Source organism: Mustela nivalis (genome assembly GCF_964662115.1).
Source record: "Mustela nivalis genome assembly, chromosome: 7".
Lineage (NCBI taxonomy): Eukaryota > Metazoa > Chordata > Mammalia > Carnivora > Mustelidae > Mustela > Mustela nivalis.
Window position 1 is genome coordinate 87,260,760 of NC_139026.1, and position 19,982 is coordinate 87,280,741.

The 19,982-nt window shown below is 45.1% G+C and overlaps 1 protein-coding gene across 4 annotated transcripts; it reads left to right on the forward strand.

Annotated features, from left to right (window-relative positions):
• The first annotated feature begins 13,615 nt into the window (after positions 1-13,615).
• On the forward strand, positions 13,616-19,905 carry LOC309869696 (tubulin alpha-1C chain). Of its 4 annotated transcripts, XM_082741185.1 has the most exons (5): positions 13,679-13,814; positions 14,806-14,836; positions 16,626-16,848; positions 16,992-17,140; positions 18,812-19,905. In XM_082741185.1, exons 3-5 carry the CDS (start codon positions 16,728-16,730, stop codon positions 19,784-19,786), a joined length of 1,245 nt encoding a protein of 414 aa, XP_082597311.1. In that variant the 5' UTR covers positions 13,679-13,814; positions 14,806-14,836; positions 16,626-16,727; the 3' UTR covers positions 19,787-19,905. The 4 variants fall into 4 exon arrangements, with proteins under 4 accessions (XP_082597310.1, XP_082597311.1, XP_082597312.1 ...); XM_082741184.1 differs by lacking the exon at positions 14,806-14,836 and having other exon boundaries at positions 13,616-13,814; XM_082741186.1 differs by lacking the exon at positions 14,806-14,836 and having other exon boundaries at positions 13,713-13,814; positions 16,992-17,167.
• Positions 19,906-19,982: the final 77 nt, after the last annotated feature.

A 19,982-nucleotide genomic window follows, 5' to 3' on the forward strand; every position in this document is an offset into this window, starting at 1 on the left:
ATGATCTCAGGGTGCTGGGATCAAGCCCCGCTCCTCGGGCTCTCTGCTCAGCAGGGAGCCTGCTTCCCCCTCCTTCTCTGCCTGCCTCTCTGCCTACTTATGATCTCTCTCTCTGTGTCAAATAAAGAAATAAAATCTTTAAAAGAAAGAAAAGAAAGTGAAGTGCTTCCCAGTGATCAGCAGTGTCAAATGATGCTGATAGGTTCAATAAAATGAGAACGTGAGAACTGACTGTTGGATTTGGGGATGTGGAGGTCATGGACAACCTTGACAAGAGCAGTGTTAGAGAAGGGGTGACGATTAAAGGCTGATTCCGGCGGGTTCAAGGAATGGGGGGAGAGAAACTAGAGGCAGTGATTGTAGATATTTCTTTGCTTTCAAGTTGAGGAGAAAAATAGGATAGTAGCCACGGACAGAAGTGAAATCAAGGGAAGCTGTTTTGGAGATGGAAGAATATGTCTTTATACTAAAAGAAAGCAGTGAATAGAGGGGAAATTGATGCAGGAGACAGAAAAGAGAATCAGTAGACTACTACCCTTGGCAAAAATGGGACATAATATGCAAGTGGAAAGACTGGCCTTGTAGAAGAGCATGGACAGGTTGGTACCTAGAAGACAGGCTAGAAAATGTGGGTTAAATCACAAACAGGTGTATTGTTAAGAAAAGTCATCCCAAATAGGCAAACAGGATTATTGGGTATCTTTTTAGTGAAGAGCTGTGCTCGGGGAGCAGGCCCGCTGGGAATTACCTGATTTTAGTGGGGCACATACCTTTGCTTCACTTTCTATTTACTTTTTTTTTTTTTTTTTTTGACAGAGAGAGGGAACACAAGCAGAGAGAGTGGGAGAAGCAGGCTTCCTGCTGAGCAGAGAGCCTGTTTTGGGGCTTGATCCTAGGACCCTGAGATCAGGCCTGCGTTGAAGGCAGAGGCTTAACCCACTGAGCCACCCAGGCACCCTTCTATTTACTATTGATGAGGATATTTTGCAGTTCTGTTTCTACAGAAAACTTATAACAATGCAAACAATTCTTGTGTGACAGAAATGCAAATTACGTCTGTCCTGTGGAAAAGAGAACCTCATAGGTTCTGGGGTTTTGTTTTGTTTTGTTCTGTGCTTTGCCTTGTCGGGCATTAACCATTTTTGCATCTAACCTAGCAGTCTTATTCTAATATTTATCAACATGTTTCCTGTTAAATATATCAACTCCTGTTCCTCAAATGTTCTTTGTATCAGCTTTATCTTTTTTTGTTTGTTTGTTTCTTAGTTAATAAATCATAGCCATATGTTTATTCTATATTTATATGAGTCATAGTCTTAAATTTTTATTTTAACAGCTGACGGGGGCTGGTGGACCGTCTCTTCTGATTGCATCTATTTTCTCAGGATGCAAAGTTGTGAACTAAGAGTGGGAATGGGGAGGAAATTCGGGGGGGGGTTGAGGATTGTGAAGAAGATAGCAAAAGACTTTTTGTGATTTGGAGAGTGGGAAGTTGGAGAGACTAAGGGAAACACCCTATGACTGCTGTAAGGCCCACTGGAGGTTCGTAGCCATGAATTTTAAAGGGCTCTGTCAGCATGCCACAGCCATGCCCACAGGCATGGGGTAGGCTGGGTTAGATTTTATCAGGTTTGAGGTTTTGCTAAGTGAACACAACAAAGAAAATGGAGCAAAGGAGTTGCAGGTGTAAGCAAGAGTATAATTATAGTGATGGACCATAAAAGGAGAGATGGGAGGACACAAGGGGATAAGGACAGGGTCCTTTACCTGACGGAAGGGAAGGCGGAAGGGTCGATGGCTTGTCAGTCCCATTAAAGAAGCATTGTTGGAATTGGCATTCTCTTGCTGGAAAAGTGGAGGTGGTAGTTGGATACTTGAATGCTTAAAATTGAATTCATGCTGAGGGGCGGTCTATGGGGTGGGGATGCTTATTAGAGATAAGAAGTAGTTGGGAGGATGGAAAGTAAAGCACAAGCGTGAATAAAAGGGAAGAGATGCAGGGTAGTAACTCAAACGGGAAATGACACTATGGTGATTTAGTCCTAATCTGTGTAGACAAAGAGTGAAGGGTCAAGAAAAGGGGTTAATTTATAAAGCAAGATCCTAGGGGATGTGAGCAGGAATAAAAACTAGGGCACAAGTACATGGGACTAGAATTAATAAAATTGGAGGGGACCCTAATGAGATAAGAGGGCAGGTAGTATCAGGAACAGAAAAGAAACATTTTGTTGAGGATAGATCAAAGCTGTTGGAGCTCGGGTTAGATCCCTTAATCCTCTCACTAAATTAGGAATATAGGTTATCTGCTAGGAGAGGACAGGTAAGAGTAGATTAGGAGTTTAAAGGTAGAGAAGAGAATGGGAGCAGCTGATAAGCCTTGGGAAATGAGTAAAAGAGATTAGTGAAAGAAATCCTACAGTAGTGTGGGGCAGAGAAGGATATGAGAAGTTGAAGTCTTTGAGGAAGCTGAGAGATTATCTGAATTTCCTGTGTCTCTGTAAATGTGGAAAACACAATAACCTACTTATATGGGTTAATGTATACAATTTACATGGGTTACAAGGTCGATCACATAGAAATTTTACTAGTGTTTGTCATGACAAGCCCGAACAATGGTGCCTTTAAGTTCCTCTTGAGCTCCAGATCCCCATACTCACTACCAACTTAACTAGCCCTCGCAATTTGTATGTTCGGAAGGTTATCCAGAACTCTCTACTGGAAAGCCAAAATCAATCTTACTTCAGCCTTGTATCTAGAAAATAAACAGAAGTAACCCCCTACCTCCTCTGGTATTTCCTATCACGATTATCGCCAAGGCTCCAGAGAGAAAACTCAAAGCCTTTGCATGTCTCTCACTCCCCCGATCCAATTAGACACCAGTTTCTACACTGTGAACACCTCTCAAACCTTGCTCCTCCTCCTATTACAATTGCTCGCAAACTGTCCAGAATCGTAGGAGGTTTCCGGATTCTAAACTGGGGAGAGTGGGGAGACATGGGAGAGTGAGGCAGAGTGGTCGTGCTCTCCCGGAGGAACCAGCTCTCCTGGGCCAGGTTCACACACAGGCTTGGACGTCTAGGCTCTAATGGGCTTCCAGTCTCCAGTTCCAGTTTATGCAGGAGCACGATCTGTGGTCCCACATCCATACTTGGGGCCTTGTTTTGTTTTATTTTAGTTTTACTTTATTTATTTATTTTAAATATTTTATTTATTTATTTGTGAGAGACGGAGAGAGCAGCAGGCAGAGGGAGAAGCGGGCTCCCACTGAGCAGGGAGCCTCACGCAGGACTGGATCCCAGTACCCCGGGATCATGACCTAAGCTGAAGGCAGACACTTGACTGACAGCCACCCAGGCATCTGGAGGCCTTGGTTTTTTATTTTTTTAAGATTTTACTTACTTATTTGACAGAGATCACAAACAAGCAGAGAGGCAGGCAGAGAGAGAGGAGGAAGCAGGCTCCCCACGGAGCAGAGAACCTGATGCAGGGCTCAATCTCAGGACCCTGGGATCATGACCTGAGCCGAAGGCAGAGGCTTTAGCCCACTGAGCCACCCAGGCGCCCTTGGAGGCCTTGTTTTAACTATATCACTTACTAGACTGCTTTCCTCAAGGTGACTTTGTTTGGGGTCTCAGTGTCCTTTTCTGCCACTGAGCTATTGTCAGGCACATGTCTACCCAGACTGGATTCTCTAATGCAGAGATTTGAGCATCCAGGGGCGCCTGGCGGGCTCAGTGGGTGGAGCATGCAGTTATTGATCTCAGGACTGGGAGTCTGAGCTCCATGTTGCACGCAGAAAGTACTTAAAAATAAAATCTTAAAAAGTGTTTTCTTTGAGAATCTGGGTTGGAAGTCCCTTCCTACTGTGAGATCCTTCTGCATACTGATTCACTCCCTACCTCAGCTCCCCACTTGGATGCCTAATAGGCATTTCACACTCATTATGTCCAAAGCAAGCCCTGGTCTTTCTCTCCTCATCACCCTTGAACCTGCTCCTCCCAAAGTGTTCCTCATCTTAGTATCTACTCCATTTTTCTAGTTGTTCAGTCCCAAACCCTTGGAGACATTCTTGATTCTTTTTCTGACACCTCACATTTAATCCATCAGAAACTTCTCTCCTACTCAGAATCTGGCCACTTCTCACCATCTCCTCTGCTTCCACCCTGGGCTCCTGCCCAGATTATTATTGGGCCACTAAACTGGTCGCCTGCTTCCATTTTTGCCTTTCTACAGTCTATCCTAACCAACCATAGAGACCAGAGGGACCATGTTAAAATAAAGGTCTAATCATGCCATGACTTGCTTAGAATCCTCCCGCAACTTCTAGTCTCACTCAGAGAAAAAGCCAAGTTCTTCTCATGGCCTCTTAGGACCTACACAGTCTGAGCCCCACTCTGTCTCTGACTTTATCTTCTATCGCTTTTTTTCTCTCACTCACACTGCTTCAGCTATTCCCTTGGCCTACACTGCTCTTCTCTGACACCTATGTGGCTCAGTTCTTCCTCCAAATGGGAGAGACTGTTGCCACATAGAATAGCACTCCTCATTACTCTCTAGCCTTCTCATTTGGCTTTATTTTTCTATCACCATTGTGTCTCATCCCCAAAGGTAATATGAACACCATGAGGGGCTTTATCTTGTCCTCAGCTTCTAGTACATACTAGAGACCAAATAGATATTTACTGAAGAAAAGAAAGAATAATGTAATTTTGCATTTCTAGATGATCTTTATGTTTTCAGAGCAAAAATGACTGCATTATACAATGAATCTTTAGAGGCTATCCAGTCAGTTATGCTATAACTAGTATGCAGATCTCCCAAATCCCAGTCCAGTGATCTATTTAGAAGGCTGGTTCCAGAACGGGTATTATGCTCACACTGCAGATGGGGAAACTAACTCAGTCACAATACAGCTAGGCACCTTGCCAAAGGCCATTTTCTTTTGGCTTCGTTAACCATATGCTTGGGATTAGGCTCCATCTTTGCTCAGACTGCCATAGCGAAGTGCTCTAAACTGAATGGCTAACAAACAACAGAAATTTATTTCACAGTTGTGGTGTCTGGAAGTCCAAGTTCTACATGCCAACATGGCTGAGTTCTTGGGAGGACTGTTTTCTGGGTTACAGTCTGCCATTTTATTGTTGTGTCCTCACAGAACAAGAGAGCTCTCAAGGGTCCTTTTAGAAGGGCACTAATCCCATTCAGGAGGACTCCACCTTATTGACCTAATTACCTTCAAAAGCCCCACCTCCTATTTCCATCACAGTGGAGGTTAAGATTTCAGTATATGAATTTGGGGGCACACAAACTTTCAGCCCATTGCGGGCTATCTGGGCCCTGACCAGGGGCCTTGAACCACCCCCCAAACCCCTAATGCAACTGAGCAAACTGGCATCGAGAGAACAGGTTTCTTAGCTTGTTAGGTGACCTACATTCCAGGTTATTTTTTCCCTTGGAACAACTTTGGTTTACTGTCAGTCATTTCAGGCATAGTAAAGGGGAAGAGCATTCTGAATGTAAAATTTCTTTGTTTTGAGCACAAAGAATTCTTTCCTTCTCCTTTCCTTTTCCCACAATAACATGAACCGGGCTCTGTCCCTTGGGTTTGGTACAAATAAACCAAGCCACTGAAGGAAAAGGGTAAGCAAGTTGATTTTTGTAGTTACAGGCTGTTCCACATAATCCATTTACAAGGTCAGCAGGGACTACAACTTACCAAAACAAAGAAGTATGTAATCTAAAATGAGGAACTCTTGATCCATCAGAAAGAAGCAAAGACCTTTTGGGGTTTCTAAATAGCTTATATTCCTGACTCTATTGGAACAAAATATGCCAGAGGGTAGGGAGAAAAGTACATAGACTAGAGGGTCAAAATAGCAAAATGCTATAAAAAGTAAAGGCCCGTGAGTACAGAGCCACATATGTTAGAACTCTGTACCAGGTTTCGCTGTGTCTTATAATTGAAAGGTTTGGGGATCATTCCATGTTTGGATGATTTGGGGGAAAAAACATGTAATTAAAGTTATAGATATAAAAGTGGTTCTATATTAATGTTTTTGGAGAGAAAAAGTAATTCAGAAATGAGAGTCTTGTGTGCCTGGGTGGCTCAGTGGGTTAAGCCTCTGCCTTCGGCTCAAGTCCATGATCTCAGGGTCCTGGGATTGAGGCCCGCATCAGCCTCTCTGCTTGACGGGGAGCCTGCTTTCGTCTCTCTTTCTCTCTGCCTGCCTCTCTGCCTACTTGTGATCTCTCTCTCTCTCTCTGTGTCAAAATAAATAAATAAAATCTCTTAAAAAAAAAAAAAAAGAAAGAAAGAAAGAAATGAGAATCTTAAAACTGAATTCTTAAGGAACGGGGTGAGGATCCAAGAGAGGAAGGCCAACTAAAGGCAGTGTGGGCCAGTGTGTGACTTTAGGTAAGTTATTTAATCCCCTGAGCCTCGGTTTCTTCTTCTGTAAAATGGAGGTAACAAGTGTCCCTGCCTCGTGAATAGTTGAAGACACGTAAACTCCTCCATTCGGAGGTGAAAGCCCAGAAAGGCGACCCTGGTACTAGTTGGTGGAGATGCTGGGGAGGAGGGCAGTAAAGGATTTGGGGACTTTTATAACCCAAGAAATCAAAGGATTGGGAAAGAAAGAGTTGATTGGGATCAGAGGACCAGGAGGTAACCCTTTCATAGCCCTGAAAGGCTGAACTGGGAGGAGAAGCCAGGCTGGGCTTTTGGGCTTTGGTTAGCTGTGGGGAAAGGATTCAGCCTGAAGCCAGAGAGTGAATCAACTTTGAGAAATGGGGGTGGGCAGAGTGGGGAAGATCTTGTTATGCCCGGAGTAAAAGAACTAAGAGAAATGGCTTGATTTGGACCAGTGTGGAAATAGGGGCAGTCCAGATGGTGTGCGCGTACCTGTTTAACAACTAGCCGGGAGTGTGGTGAGACCCTAATTAGTAGTGTTCACTGATTTACCTCCATGGTGTAAATATAGCCACCACTGCTGACTTCAAGCTCCCCACGTGATGTCCAGCTGGTTCACAAAAATCCTGAAACTCTGATGATTGGCTCTGGCAGACCAATGAGTAGAGGGACTAGCATGAAAGCATGAGGGGTTCAGATTAGGGAGAACCCCAAGGATTTGAAGAGGCTGAATGCTTTCAGCCAAGCCAAACTACCAGAATAACGAGACTGATTCATTTTCAATTTTCCCAACTGCATATAACTGATGCACTGATATCCCCTTGGATTGTGGTACTACTGTACCAGTTATGTAGAAAAAACGAATAATCCTTGCACCGAAAAATGTTTGGCTCTGTGTCCTGGGAGGGGAGAAGGAGGAGGCAGATGGGGAGACAGAAGAAGACAAAGGGGAAAGATCATCCTGAGAGTCACAGTCTCCAGTAAATCCCTTACTCTCTCAGGGGCTGGCAAGAAATTATAATCACAAGGAAAGAAAACTCTCAGGGGCCTTCCACTTTGGGCTGCCTGGGGGTTTTTTTAGGTACATGAATACATAAAATTATTAAGTAAACACTGCTATAAATAGGGAAGATTTCCAGACTCCAGGATATGATCCACTTAAGAGAATAATAATGTAGATAATTGAAGAATTTGAGTACAGTAGCTCCTTTCAATCTTCTGCAAGAGAATTCAACCTGCCTGTCCTAGAGGGATGGGGGCAGGGCAGGGGACAGAGGGAGTGGTTACTCATTGCAGGAAAGATGAGAAGGAGCAGGAGGTGAGAAGGCTTGGCTGTGGTCCACCGAGTGGAAATACTGTGGAAGTAGAACCTCCTCAGTTTTTTCAGTTAGTCACTGGGAGGAAACAAGTCTGAAGTACTGTATGTTCACGGAATGAAAGCAGATTAGAGCAAGCCAAATGATATGTCTGCGGGAATAAAATGTGCAATTTCAGAAATGAAAGCCAGTCTTCTCTGGTAACACCCCCCCCAATGGACCTAGCTTAAAAGGCCCCGATGAAGGGGAAGTCCAAAATACTGCTCTGGCGACAGGGGGAGGAGAACGTTGAAAGAACGTGTAAGAAAGATATAAAGGTTGCAGATATTTTCAGGATAAAGATCAGTAAGTGAAAGCTAAAAAATCTAATTATTATTTTCCCCATAAAAGAAAACAACATATTACCTAGAAGATAAATCTGCCCTTCTATATTTACAAGGGAGTGAAAAAAGAAAAAACAAACCGCCTCAGAATACAGAGATTTAAACTAGGCTTGTAGGGGTGCCTGGGTGGTTAAGTGGCTGCCTTCAGCTCAGGTCATGATCCCAGGGCTCTGGAATCAAGGCCCACATGGGGCTCCCTGCTCCGCAGAGAGCCCCCTGCCCCCCCACCCCCGTCACAGCCAGCCCCAGTTCCTGCATGTGGGCCCACACTCCCTCTCTCTTTCTCGCAAATAAATAAACAAGATCTTAAAAAATAGCACCTGCTTGAAAAGAAGGTGGTTGCACTTAACTGCAAGGAGTCCCAGATGTCCGCTGGAGGTCTTAAAAGTAGGACAAATTCTTCTTTTTCTTGCTATATTAGTAGTAGCTTTGTCTTAAGACAATACATTCAGTAAGTGACTTTTCTAGGACTTCCTTTCCTTGTGAACTAGTGCCAGAAACAGACTAACGGAGGGCCTAGAAATAAAAGAGGCATCTGTCCTTTCAGGCATTTATTCTGAGTTTCCCTCTCTTGTGGTTTAGGGTAAGTTATTTCAATCTCAGGACCTTATTTCCCACGGTTCTATAAGAAATACCTTTGTTAACAACTCATCTTTGAAAACTCCATGGCACTGTTGCCAAGTAGAAACTATCTTACTGTAAATTGCTGTAGAGCACAGTATAGGCATACCATTATTATTGTAACATGTAATTTGTAACTGGACACAAATAAATTCTTTAGCATTACTGGTATCCTAGCATGAAAAGCAGCAGTCAGACTGAAAAAAGAAAAGGTTCAGTTTCCTTTGAATTCTTTCTGCTCTGTGAATGTTCTGTGGACATACTACATGACAGTGAGCCCGAGGAGGTATGCCACTTCTCCTGCATTGTAAGGCTCCAGCAAGAGCCTCATCTCTAAGTATTTATCTAATGTACTGGTGATTCTTAAAAGAACCTGACTGAATGAAGCATTTTTTCAACTTTGCTAATTTTTATTTTTATTTTATTTTATTTTTTTTAAGATTTTATTTATTTATTTGACAGAGAGAAATCACAAGTAGGCAGAGAGGCAGGCAGAGAGAGAGGAGGAAGCAGGCTCCCTGCTGAGCAGAGAGCCCGATGCGGGACTCGATCCCAGGACCCTGAGATCATGACCTGAGCCGAAGGCAGCGGCTTAACCACTGAGCCACCCAGGCGCCCCAACTTTGCTAATTTTTAAAAAATAAAATATTTATTTATTTATTTATCCATTCATTCATTCAACAGAGAGAAAGACAGTGAGAGAGGGAACAGAAGTGGGGGTAGTGGGAGAGGGAGAAGCAGGCCTCCCTCCAAGTCAGCTTTGCTCATTTTGGAATAGTTCATATGTACAGCAGAGAGCTCAAGTCACAGGATCATGGAAGGTCAGGGCTAGAAGAGGCCTCAGAGATGAAACTGTCCAATCCCCTCATAATGCATATGGGAACCCGGGCCCAACAAGGAGAAATGCCCCTCCAAAGTTCTATCATCAAAAATGGCAGGGCAGCGGCTCTCTGTTAATAACTCAACATGTCTTTGGTGGATTCTAGAACATTTCAACTAGAAAGTAAAACTGGCTTCTGCCTCTTCTCACTCTGTAATTTTTTAGACCCATAAAGACCTATTTATATAAAGGTTAAATTTTTAACTGTCCCCTCAGATTTTTTTTTCCCTCCAAAACAATCCAGCAGGGGGCAACAAACTTAAATATGGTTCCCAATGCTTAACATGATTTTATTTTTTTTTTTTAAGATTTTATTTATTTGACAGACAGAGATCACAAGGAGGCAGAGAGGGAGACGGAGAGAAAAGAGTAAGCAGGCTCCCTGCTGAGCAGAGAGCCCAATGCGGGGCTCAATCCCAGGACTCTGGGATCATGACCTGAGCTGAAGGCAGAGGCTTTAACCCATCTAGCCACCCAGGTGCCCCTTAAAATGATTTTAAATTCCAAGAGGATGCACCCTCATCTCTAATTTTGTCCTCCGCCACCATCGCCTCCACAGTAACAGTTGTGGATTTTAGTGTTTTGCCGTGTGTATATGCTATATATTTTTTAAAAATCTCATTTAGTCCTCACATCAGTGTATCTACATATAAGTTATATATTATCCCCATTTTATATAGAAGGAGATTTAGAGAGATTATAAAATTTGCTTAAGGACTCACAGCTAGAAAACAAAAACAAAAACCAGAATCCAAATCAAGGTAATCAGGACTGCAAAGCTTCAACATATTGAAGTTCCTCAGAGCCTAGCTGCTTGAATATGAGTTGGTAGAGCTTGAGAAGGAAAATAAAGGTATTTAAATGAATCATATAAGAAGTATAATCTAAAAATAAAATGCCGGGGCACCTGGGTGGCTCAGTCAGTTAAGCATCTGTCTTCAGCTCAGGTCGTGATCCCAGGGTCCTGGGATCGAGCCCCACATTGAGCTGCCTACTCAAGCGAGGCACCTGCTTTTCCCTCTCCCATTCCTCCTGCTTGTGTTCCCTCTCTCTCTGTGTCAAATAAATAAATAAAATCTTAATAAATAAATAAATAAATAAATAAATAAATAATAAAATGCCTATTATTTTTAAATTGCCACACTGAACTATTTTCATTAGGGTTACTAATGACCTCCATATGGCTAAATGGTCCTTTTTGAGTTCTCTGCTTTCTTGACCTGTCAGTAGCATTTGACCCTGCTAATCATCCCTTTTCCTTGTTTCCAGGACCTCATACTCTTGGGTTTCCTCCTAACTTACTGACTGCTCATTTTCAGTGTCCTTTGCTGGCTCCTCCTCTTTTCCCAGAGTTTAGTACTTGGTCCTCTTCTCTCGTGTTTCCACACTCACTCCAGTCACATCTCACCCAATGTCATGACTTGAGGATGGCATTTAGATGTCTATCTTTACCCAGATCTCTTTCCTTGGAGATCCAGACTCTCATATCCAGTTGTGTCCTAGACATCTCTACCTCTACATAGACATCAACATCTTGACTTAACATGACCAAAAACAACCCTTGATATCAACACCCTCCAGGCCTGCCACATTCTCAGCCTTTTGCCTCTGTTGATGGCAAATCCATCTCTCACTCATTCAGGCTAAAAACTAGAGTAACCCTTGGCTTCTCTTTCTCTCACAAGTGAGACTTTGGCCCTATCAATAGAATGTAGCCAACTCTAACCACTTTTCACTAATTCCTCTGCTACCACTCTGGTCAGAGCCTTCATAATCTCTCAAAAGGATTATGGCAATGAGTTATCATCTTAAGATGTCTTCCTGCTTCTACCTGTGCCTTACTGTAATCTATTCTCAACACAACAACCAAAGAACCAAAGTGATCTTTTTTTTTTTTTTTTAAGATTTTTATTTATGTATTTGACAGAGAGAGATCACAAGTAGGCAGAGAGGCAGGCAGAGAGGCAGGCAGAGAGAGGAGGAAGCAGGTTCCCCACTTGAGCAGAGAGCCCAATGAGGGGCTCGATTCCAGGACCCTGAGATCATGGCCTGAGCCGAAGGCAGAGGCTTTAACCCACTGAGCCATCCAGGCACCCCCAAAGTGATCTTTTTTAAAAAGGCAATCAGGTCAGATATTTTTTCTATGTTTTCAACCCTACATTAGCTCCTCATGTCAGAGTAAAACTCACAGGACTTGCAGTGGTTTACAAAAAGCATAAGATCTGGCTCCTGTTTCCTCTCCGGTCTCATCCTCTACTCTTTACCTTTTCCAGCCAAGCTGGCCTCCCTGCTCTTCCTTCCAGGAACACTAAGGGCTCACTCTTGCTTGGGGAGGGGGGCGGGAGTTGGGTTCCAGCTGCTCACTGTTAACCACTTGGCTAACCCCTCATGACCTTCAAGTCTTTGTTCAAATCTCAGGTATTATTAAGGCTAACCCCATCATCTTGTTTATATGGCAAACCCTCCCCCTACTCCACTCTCTGAGCAGTCTCATTCCACTTTGCTCAGTATTTTCCTATAGCCGTCCTATGCACTCTTCACGTTCTGATGAATTTTATGATTTACTTATTTACTGTGTTCATTGTTTCTTTCTTCCTATCCCTCCTAGAACACAGACTCTATGAGGCAGAGATCTGCCAATTTTGTTCACATGTGTATTCCCAATAACTCAGAAACTGTGCTGAATATATTGGTGGAATGAATTAAAAGGTTGAAAAGTTTTACTAATTAACACTAAAATATTTAGCAACAGACTATGATGCAAGTTATTCCAACGTTCAGAATATCCTGCCCCACAGTAGGTTCTCAATAAATATTTGATGACCTAACTGGGGTACTGTCATTTGAAAAGGAGTCTCTGTGCATATTTCCACTGCGTTTACTTTGTGTGGAACAGTTGGGGTGTATCTTGAATTCTGCCTATTCTGTATCCCAAATCCATTTTTCTTTTCATTTTGCCTCTTTCTACTTCAGGAAAAAGTCCTGTAACTTCTATTCTGTAGAGCAGTCACTTTTGTTCTCTGAATATTTCCATAAACTCTATTACCCTGAGAGGGTGAGGAGCTAAGATAACACGATAAAGTTTCAAAGAAAGAAAAACAGCTGAAGTAAAGCATGCTTCTGAGAAATAAACCTTTGCAGAGACGGTCAGCACGGTTTATTGACCATCAGGCTGTACAAAGTAGTGAGGGCTTATGGGCAGCTCCATTACTCCAGCTGTGCGAACTTAAACTAGTTTAATTCCTCTGAGGCCTCGTTTCCTCATCTGTAAAATGGGGATGACTCACAGGGTTTGTCGTAGGGATGAAATGAGATTGATATAGTGTGAAAAACCAACTACTCGAAATAGCACTAAGAAATCGTAGCTATTATAACGAACGGATGAAACTGCTTTTGCACCAACTGAAAGGAGACTGTTGTTAGGGACAAAAGGTTCATTTAAAAGAAGGTAGAAAAACAAGTAAAGAAGAGAATATGGGCTTTAGGCCGGCTGGTGGTAATTAAGAGCTGGAACGGGGAGCAAGGCCTTCTCTCTCCGGAATCCCTCGGCCGCCAGAGAAGCGGGCGCCAGGGCTCTGCAAGGCGGGAGCGGGGGCCCCGCAACCGGAAGGCGTGCGGCGGGGACTGGCTGTCGGTCTCGCCGGCCGCCGCTCGAAGGTCCGGAGACCCCCGGGCAGGGGGCACGGCGGGAGGGGCTGCGCTTCCTACACCTGCCCCCTAACTCCTGCGGCTTTACCCTCCTGACGACCCCTCTCCTTCTCCCGGAACCCACTGGGAACCCGGTAGATGCTTTGCCTTCCTTTTCCTTCCGATCGCCGTCCCCATCCTTTCCCCGCCCCACCCGCGCCTTCCCAGGCCCCAGGATGTCTCCTCCCTCCCTAGCGCCGGCTCCTTCCGAAGAGTTTGGTTTGAACTTTTGAACCCACCAATCAGCGCCGCGCGCCCTCCTCTCTGCGGGGCTGGGTGCGACCCGGCGTCCTGCCCGCGGCCCAGGGCTCGGAGGCGGGGTCGCAGCGGCCGGGGCGGGGTCAGGGGCCCGCCCCCAAATCACGTGGCCACGGACGGGGTATATAGGGTCGCTCGGGGGGCGTACTTACCACTTACCACTTCTCCCCCGGACTCCTTGGTAGTCTGTCAGCGGGAGAACCTTGTCGCCGTCCCCTCGCCTTCTCCAGCCCCAACGAACCCTATAAGTCTCAGTCATGGTGAGTGGAGGGGTCCTGGGGATGTGACGTGGAGGTGAGAACAGCCCGAAGGGGCGGTGGAACCCGGGTGCACGTGGGGCCGCGTCCCGGACGCCTGCGAGTAAACTGGCTTCTGATGACCGGGTTGGGAAAGCCGAGTTTACCGGCAAACTTATGTTCAGGCTCGAAAAGGCGGCCAGGACGCTGCCTTGGGGGGAAGTGGAAAGCCCTCTAGATCCCAGTGAGAGGGCATCGCCCCAGGGCTCGCCACAACCGAAGGCAGACCAGCGAGCCGTCACATTGGCCCCGAAAGACTTGTGAAAACTAAAAAAATCCCTCCCCTCCATTTCTCTGAATGACTTCACCTTCCCGGTGTCTTAGCACTCCGCCCCGAAGGTGCATCCACTTCCTGGCCCCCCTCTCCGGCGTCCAGTGACTCCCCGCTGAGTCACCTGGGTCTTGTCTCCCGGGGAGGGCTTCCAGTTGCATCAGTCCACCTGAAGGAGGTAGGCAGGCTGCTCCTTTTAAGGGAATTATTAACCGCCACTTTGTCTAATTTTGCAATTCTAATGTTAATGCAATGGGATGTTTATAGCTCAAGCTTTGTGCTTAGGCCACGTTTTTAAAAACCAGTCTATAAAAAGACAGTTTCTTATAAAACTGTTGAGTAAACAAGTACTAACAATGTGTTCTTAGAGAAGGTCTGTTGGAGGTCTACCTAAAAGAAGTCATGCTGTTAAGCCAGGATTTGTGTATTAAATGTTTAAAAATAATATCTTTAAAGAAAGGGGGATACAGTGAAGTCACCCTCTTCAGAGACTACCCCTGTTGTCAAAACTAAGTCTGGCTGTAACAAATTGTTTGAGTGCATTTCAGCAAGGGAGTTGGAAAGATACTGGTCAAGGAGTGATTCAGAAAATAGTGCGGCTTTTTAAAGAAGGGCAGGAGAGCAAGAGCAGCAGACAGATTTAGGCAAGCACTGGCTAGATTAATAGTTGTTTTTTTTTTTAAGGTGGCTGCTTATCCAGTGAAAGCTAGACTAAGTGAGTTGATCACCTGTGTCTTCATCTCCTGAGTGGCCAGGAGAGAGTGGAGGGCAGGTAGTGACCATGGTCTAACAAGAAAGCAATTAAGAGGGGCACCTGGGTGGCTCAGTGGGTTAAAGCCTCTGCCTTCCGCTCAGGTCATGATCCCAGTGTCCTGGAATGAGGCCCCCCCACCCCCTGCTCTCTGCTCAGCGGGGAGCCTGCTTTGGGCTCTCTCTGTCTCCCTCTCTGCCTACTTGTGATCTGTATGCCAAATAAATAAAATCTTAAAAAAAAAAGTGTTGCACAGTGAAAGTTGTTTTGGGCTCATAAGTCAATAGAAGAAACACTTCATTAGAATGAAAGGCTTTTCTCAAATACTTTATCTCCTTGGGCCTGGAGCTGTCAGGAACTGCACTCTCTCCAGCTTTCCTGGGCTGTAGAATTTCCAAAGTCCAGTTAAAGGTAAACATGATGCAATGGTAAATAGTCATAGGTTCATTAGAACAACCAACTCCCCTTTCTCCCACAGCCCTAGAGCTGGGTGAGTCAATGCAGGTAATCATGAGCTCGGTGATGTGGTGAGGAGACCATGGGTGTTTTATGAGGAGTGTAGGCGGGAGGGAGGACCATAGGTCAAAGGTTGTGGATGATTGGGGTTTTTAATTATCTCAGCTTATGAAACTAGGCCCTTTGAGATCTTAGTGGTGGTGTTTTCTCTAACTAGTTTCCTGTTAGCAGCTTTTAAAAACTTGAAACCCTCATATTTGGGGAAAACATAAAAGGAGGTAGATATTTGGTGTCAGTATTTTTTGAAAGTCCTCTACTAGTCTGCAAAGTAGTCTGACTTATGGTGAAATACAATAAAGCACCATTTTTTGTCTTCCCCTTAAATCTGAAGGCAAAGATTCTGTGTTCACAGTCTTACTTTACTAGGCAGAAATGAGTTTGGAAACTTATAAATGATCTTGTTCATCAAGTAAAGGAAAACAGACATTTTCCCAAGATCGTTAAATTCTTGACGCCGAAGGCTTTTTCCTCACAGTACCAGAGATCTCTGTATGTACGTCTGGGTAGGAAACAACTAATTCCTTAAGCTATTAGTCAAGTCTCGTTGACACTTCTGCCTTCTATTTCCACGTGTCTTCAACCCTTCCTACTCAAGATGTGTTGATAGTATAGGAAAAATGTTCTTCCTTAAGATTAAGTTCTTCCGCAGGGTTAAAAAGCTGCCTCTGACCACAGTTTTTAGAATACAGCCAGCTGCTGCTTATCTGGCATTTTCTCCGTGAGTCATATGGCTGTGGTTTGCTGGTTTAAGCTGGTTTTAAAGGGAGAGGCAGAAGCCCTTGTCTTTTAAAGAATAGGATTAAAGAGGGACCAGAATGAGCTCAACAGTTACACAATCACACAGAATGAATCAGAGCTCCAAAGGGGAATTTTGCATGCCTTTAAGGAATCGTGGCAGGCATATTTCCCAGGAGCTGGGGGAAATGTATTGCTTTAGCACAGCTTCAGTCTTTCTAAAATGGTAGAAACCTGACCTTGAATATCTAATGTGACTACAAAGCAAGGGTCTGATCTCTGGTCCTGCCTAGTAGTTTATTAACATATCTTTGGTTTTGCAAAGCATTTTCTCCGAATTAGTCACCAAAGGCTCTTGCTTGTGAAATAACCTTGGGCAGGAGTGACTTCCAGAAAGGTGATTATCTATCCTGAAGGTTAATTAGTCATTTAGGTGTGAATCATTCCTAAACGTTCCATCTGATCTGTCCTATTCTGGTATTTTCCTTCCTTCTTCCCACAGCGTGAGTGTATCTCCATCCACGTCGGCCAGGCTGGTGTCCAGATTGGCAATGCCTGCTGGGAGCTCTATTGCCTGGAGCATGGCATTCAGCCCGATGGCCAGATGCCAAGTGACAAGACCATTGGGGGAGGAGACGATTCCTTCAACACCTTCTTCAGTGAGACGGGCGCTGGCAAGCATGTGCCCCGGGCTGTGTTTGTAGACCTGGAACCCACAGTCATTGGTGAGTTGGCCTCTGTAACCTGGTGAGCTCCCCCGGGGGGTCTGGGACAGGAGGTCTGTCTTGGGGCTTCAAGGACCCTGTGAAATTGAGCAGGCTTGTGCAGGTGGTGAGTGATGGGGGGCTGCTGTGTTTGCCTTTTCCAGATGAAGTTCGCACTGGCACCTACCGCCAGCTCTTCCATCCTGAGCAGCTCATCACAGGCAAGGAAGATGCTGCCAACAACTACGCCCGAGGGCACTACACCATTGGCAAGGAGATCATTGACCTTGTCTTGGACCGAATTCGGAAGCTGGTAAACATATGTTTTATTTAAAGTGGGGTGAGCGTTTTCTTATAGTTTGGTGCCTCTTAAAGCTGTAAGAATCCTTCTTTGCACACTGAAGTGAGCCGTTGAGTGCTCACTAAGGAACTGGATTTTGAACCAGATGGTCCTGGGTTATGCAACAACTATTTGGGGCCAGTTTAAGTGCTCCATTGCCTATTTCCATGTCTCATAAGGCAGACTTGGGCAATTGCTCGAGGCAGTTAGGGCAATTTACCTAAAGTCAAGGTGAGGACCCAGGAGGCTTAACAGTTTAATTGATGTTTAAGATCATTAAACATCCTGGTTCATATTAATCAGCTTCCCTGCTTCAAGTTCCCATGCCCCTTTTTAGGTCATCTTAGTCACATTGAGTAGGTGGCAGACTGTGACATGTACTGATCAGACTCCTAAAAAACAATATTGGATTACCTTACGTTTGGTGCTTTGTATCAAGACAGAAGGGTCAGAGCACAAGAAGCCAGCATAACCCTGACTAGAAATGGCAGACACTGGAAACTTCTTATTTATTTATTTAAAAAAAGATTTTATTTATTCATTTGACAGACAGAGATCACAAGTAGGCAAAGAGGCAGACAGAGAAAGAGGAAGGGAAGCAGGCTCCCTGCTGAGCAGAGAGCCCGATGTGGGGCTTGATCCCAGGACCCTGGGATCATGACCTGAACCGAAGGCAGAGGCTTTAACCTACTGAGCCACCCAGGCACCCCCCAAATCTCATCACTTCTGAGAAGTGAGGATTGTCAGGTGAGAACTTTGAAAAGTCTCATAGAATGGCAGCTTGTTAACCAGAATGGTGTAGTGAAGTGGTGGAGAGCTCCAGTGATGTTAGGCTTTGTGGAGCTGTGGTAGCATGTCAGCTTTTGCAGAATCCGTAGACTTTCTCTGATAACTAGTGTTTACTGTGTCAGGCTCTCTGACAAGTACTCACTTAATTCTCAACAACCCGAGGTAGGTTACTATTCTCCATTGATAAATGCGAAAGCTGAGATTGGGAAATAAATTTGATCAGAGCCATACAGCAAGGAACTGGTAGAGCCGGATCCGGACCCAGCCTGACTCCTAACACCAGGGCATTGGAACTTGGTTCTTCTGTCGTATTCCAGCTTGGAAAGCAGCTGACAGATCTTTATAAGACCTCCGTTGTCGGGGGCTGGTAGTCCCAGGCCTGTCCTTGCTTGGTAGCTCTCCATCTGTGAGAAATTTCCCTTCCCTGTAGTCACCACAAGGGACAAGGGGGCCAGAGGTTGCCCTCTCAGCGACTGAAACTTGGGCCTTGCCCTCCTGATTCTTCTGTGGAAGTGAAGATAGTTCATTTTTAAATAGCTGTTTAGCAGATTCCCCCCCTTCCAAGAACTGTGACAAGTTTCCCTGAATTTGAGCACTTAGAATCTCGTTATAATTGCTGTCTTAGCAAATACTGTTCAGAAGATTAAAGAAATTTCAATTGGGGGCACCTGGCTGGCTCAGAAGAGTGTTCCACTCTTGATCTCAGGCTTGTGAGTTTGAGCCCCACATTAAATGTAGAGGTTACTTTAAAAAACTTAAAACAATTTAAAAAAAAATCTCGATCAATGGAATTTTGAATTGAAAGAAGTCATTGCAGCTTTCACCAAGGCTAAATTTAAAACTTTTCTTTTACAGGCTGACCAGTGCACAGGTCTTCAGGGCTTCTTGGTTTTCCACAGCTTTGGAGGGGGAACTGGTTCCGGGTTCACCTCCCTACTGATGGAACGTCTCTCTGTCGATTATGGCAAGAAGTCCAAGCTGGAGTTCTCCATCTACCCAGCCCCTCAGGTTTCCACAGCTGTAGTTGAGCCCTACAACTCCATCCTCACTACCCACACCACCCTGGAGCACTCTGATTGTGCCTTCATGGTAGACAACGAGGCCATCTATGACATCTGTCGTAGAAACCTCGATATCGAACGCCCAACCTATACTAACCTTAACCGCCTTATTAGCCAGATTGTGTCCTCCATCACCGCTTCCCTCAGATTTGATGGAGCCCTGAACGTTGATCTGACAGAATTCCAGACCAACCTGGTGCCCTATCCCCGTATCCACTTCCCTCTGGCCACCTATGCCCCCGTCATCTCTGCTGAGAAAGCCTACCATGAACAGCTTACAGTAGCAGAGATCACCAACGCGTGCTTTGAGCCAGCCAACCAGATGGTGAAATGTGACCCTCGCCATGGTAAATACATGGCTTGCTGCCTGTTGTACCGGGGTGATGTGGTTCCCAAAGATGTCAATGCCGCCATTGCCACCATCAAGACCAAGCGTACCATCCAGTTTGTGGACTGGTGCCCCACTGGCTTCAAAGTGGGCATTAATTACCAGCCTCCCACTGTGGTGCCCGGTGGAGACCTGGCCAAAGTCCAGCGAGCTGTGTGCATGCTGAGCAACACCACAGCCATCGCTGAGGCCTGGGCTCGCCTGGACCACAAGTTTGACCTGATGTATGCCAAGCGTGCCTTTGTTCACTGGTATGTGGGGGAGGGCATGGAGGAAGGGGAGTTTTCTGAGGCCCGTGAGGACATGGCTGCCCTTGAGAAGGATTATGAGGAGGTCGGAGCGGATAGTGCTGAGGGAGAGGATGAGGGTGAAGAGTATTAGGCTGTCTGCTATGATTTTTACACTCCGTTGTCTTGGGACTGTCTTTTTTCTGTTCTGGAAGCTGTCTGTCCATGGCCCTAACTTGTCAATAAAAGTGATATTTCCATTTTAAATATCAAGCTGGCTTCTGTATCATGGTAATTACTAGCCCTACTTACTTAAGGCCAATTGGGAGTGGAGGAGGCTGGCAGAGGCT

What these genes read in the sequence shown, in the direction of transcription:
- LOC309869696 (XM_082741184.1), top strand. An exon ending in CCTGGAACCCACAGTCATTG is followed by an intron (nt 16,849 to 16,991) that starts GTGAGTTGGCCT and finishes TGCCTTTTCCAG; the next exon opens with ATGAAGTTCGCACTGGCACC. An exon ending in TGGACCGAATTCGGAAGCTG is followed by an intron (nt 17,141 to 18,811) that starts GTAAACATATGT and finishes TTTCTTTTACAG; the next exon opens with GCTGACCAGTGCACAGGTCT.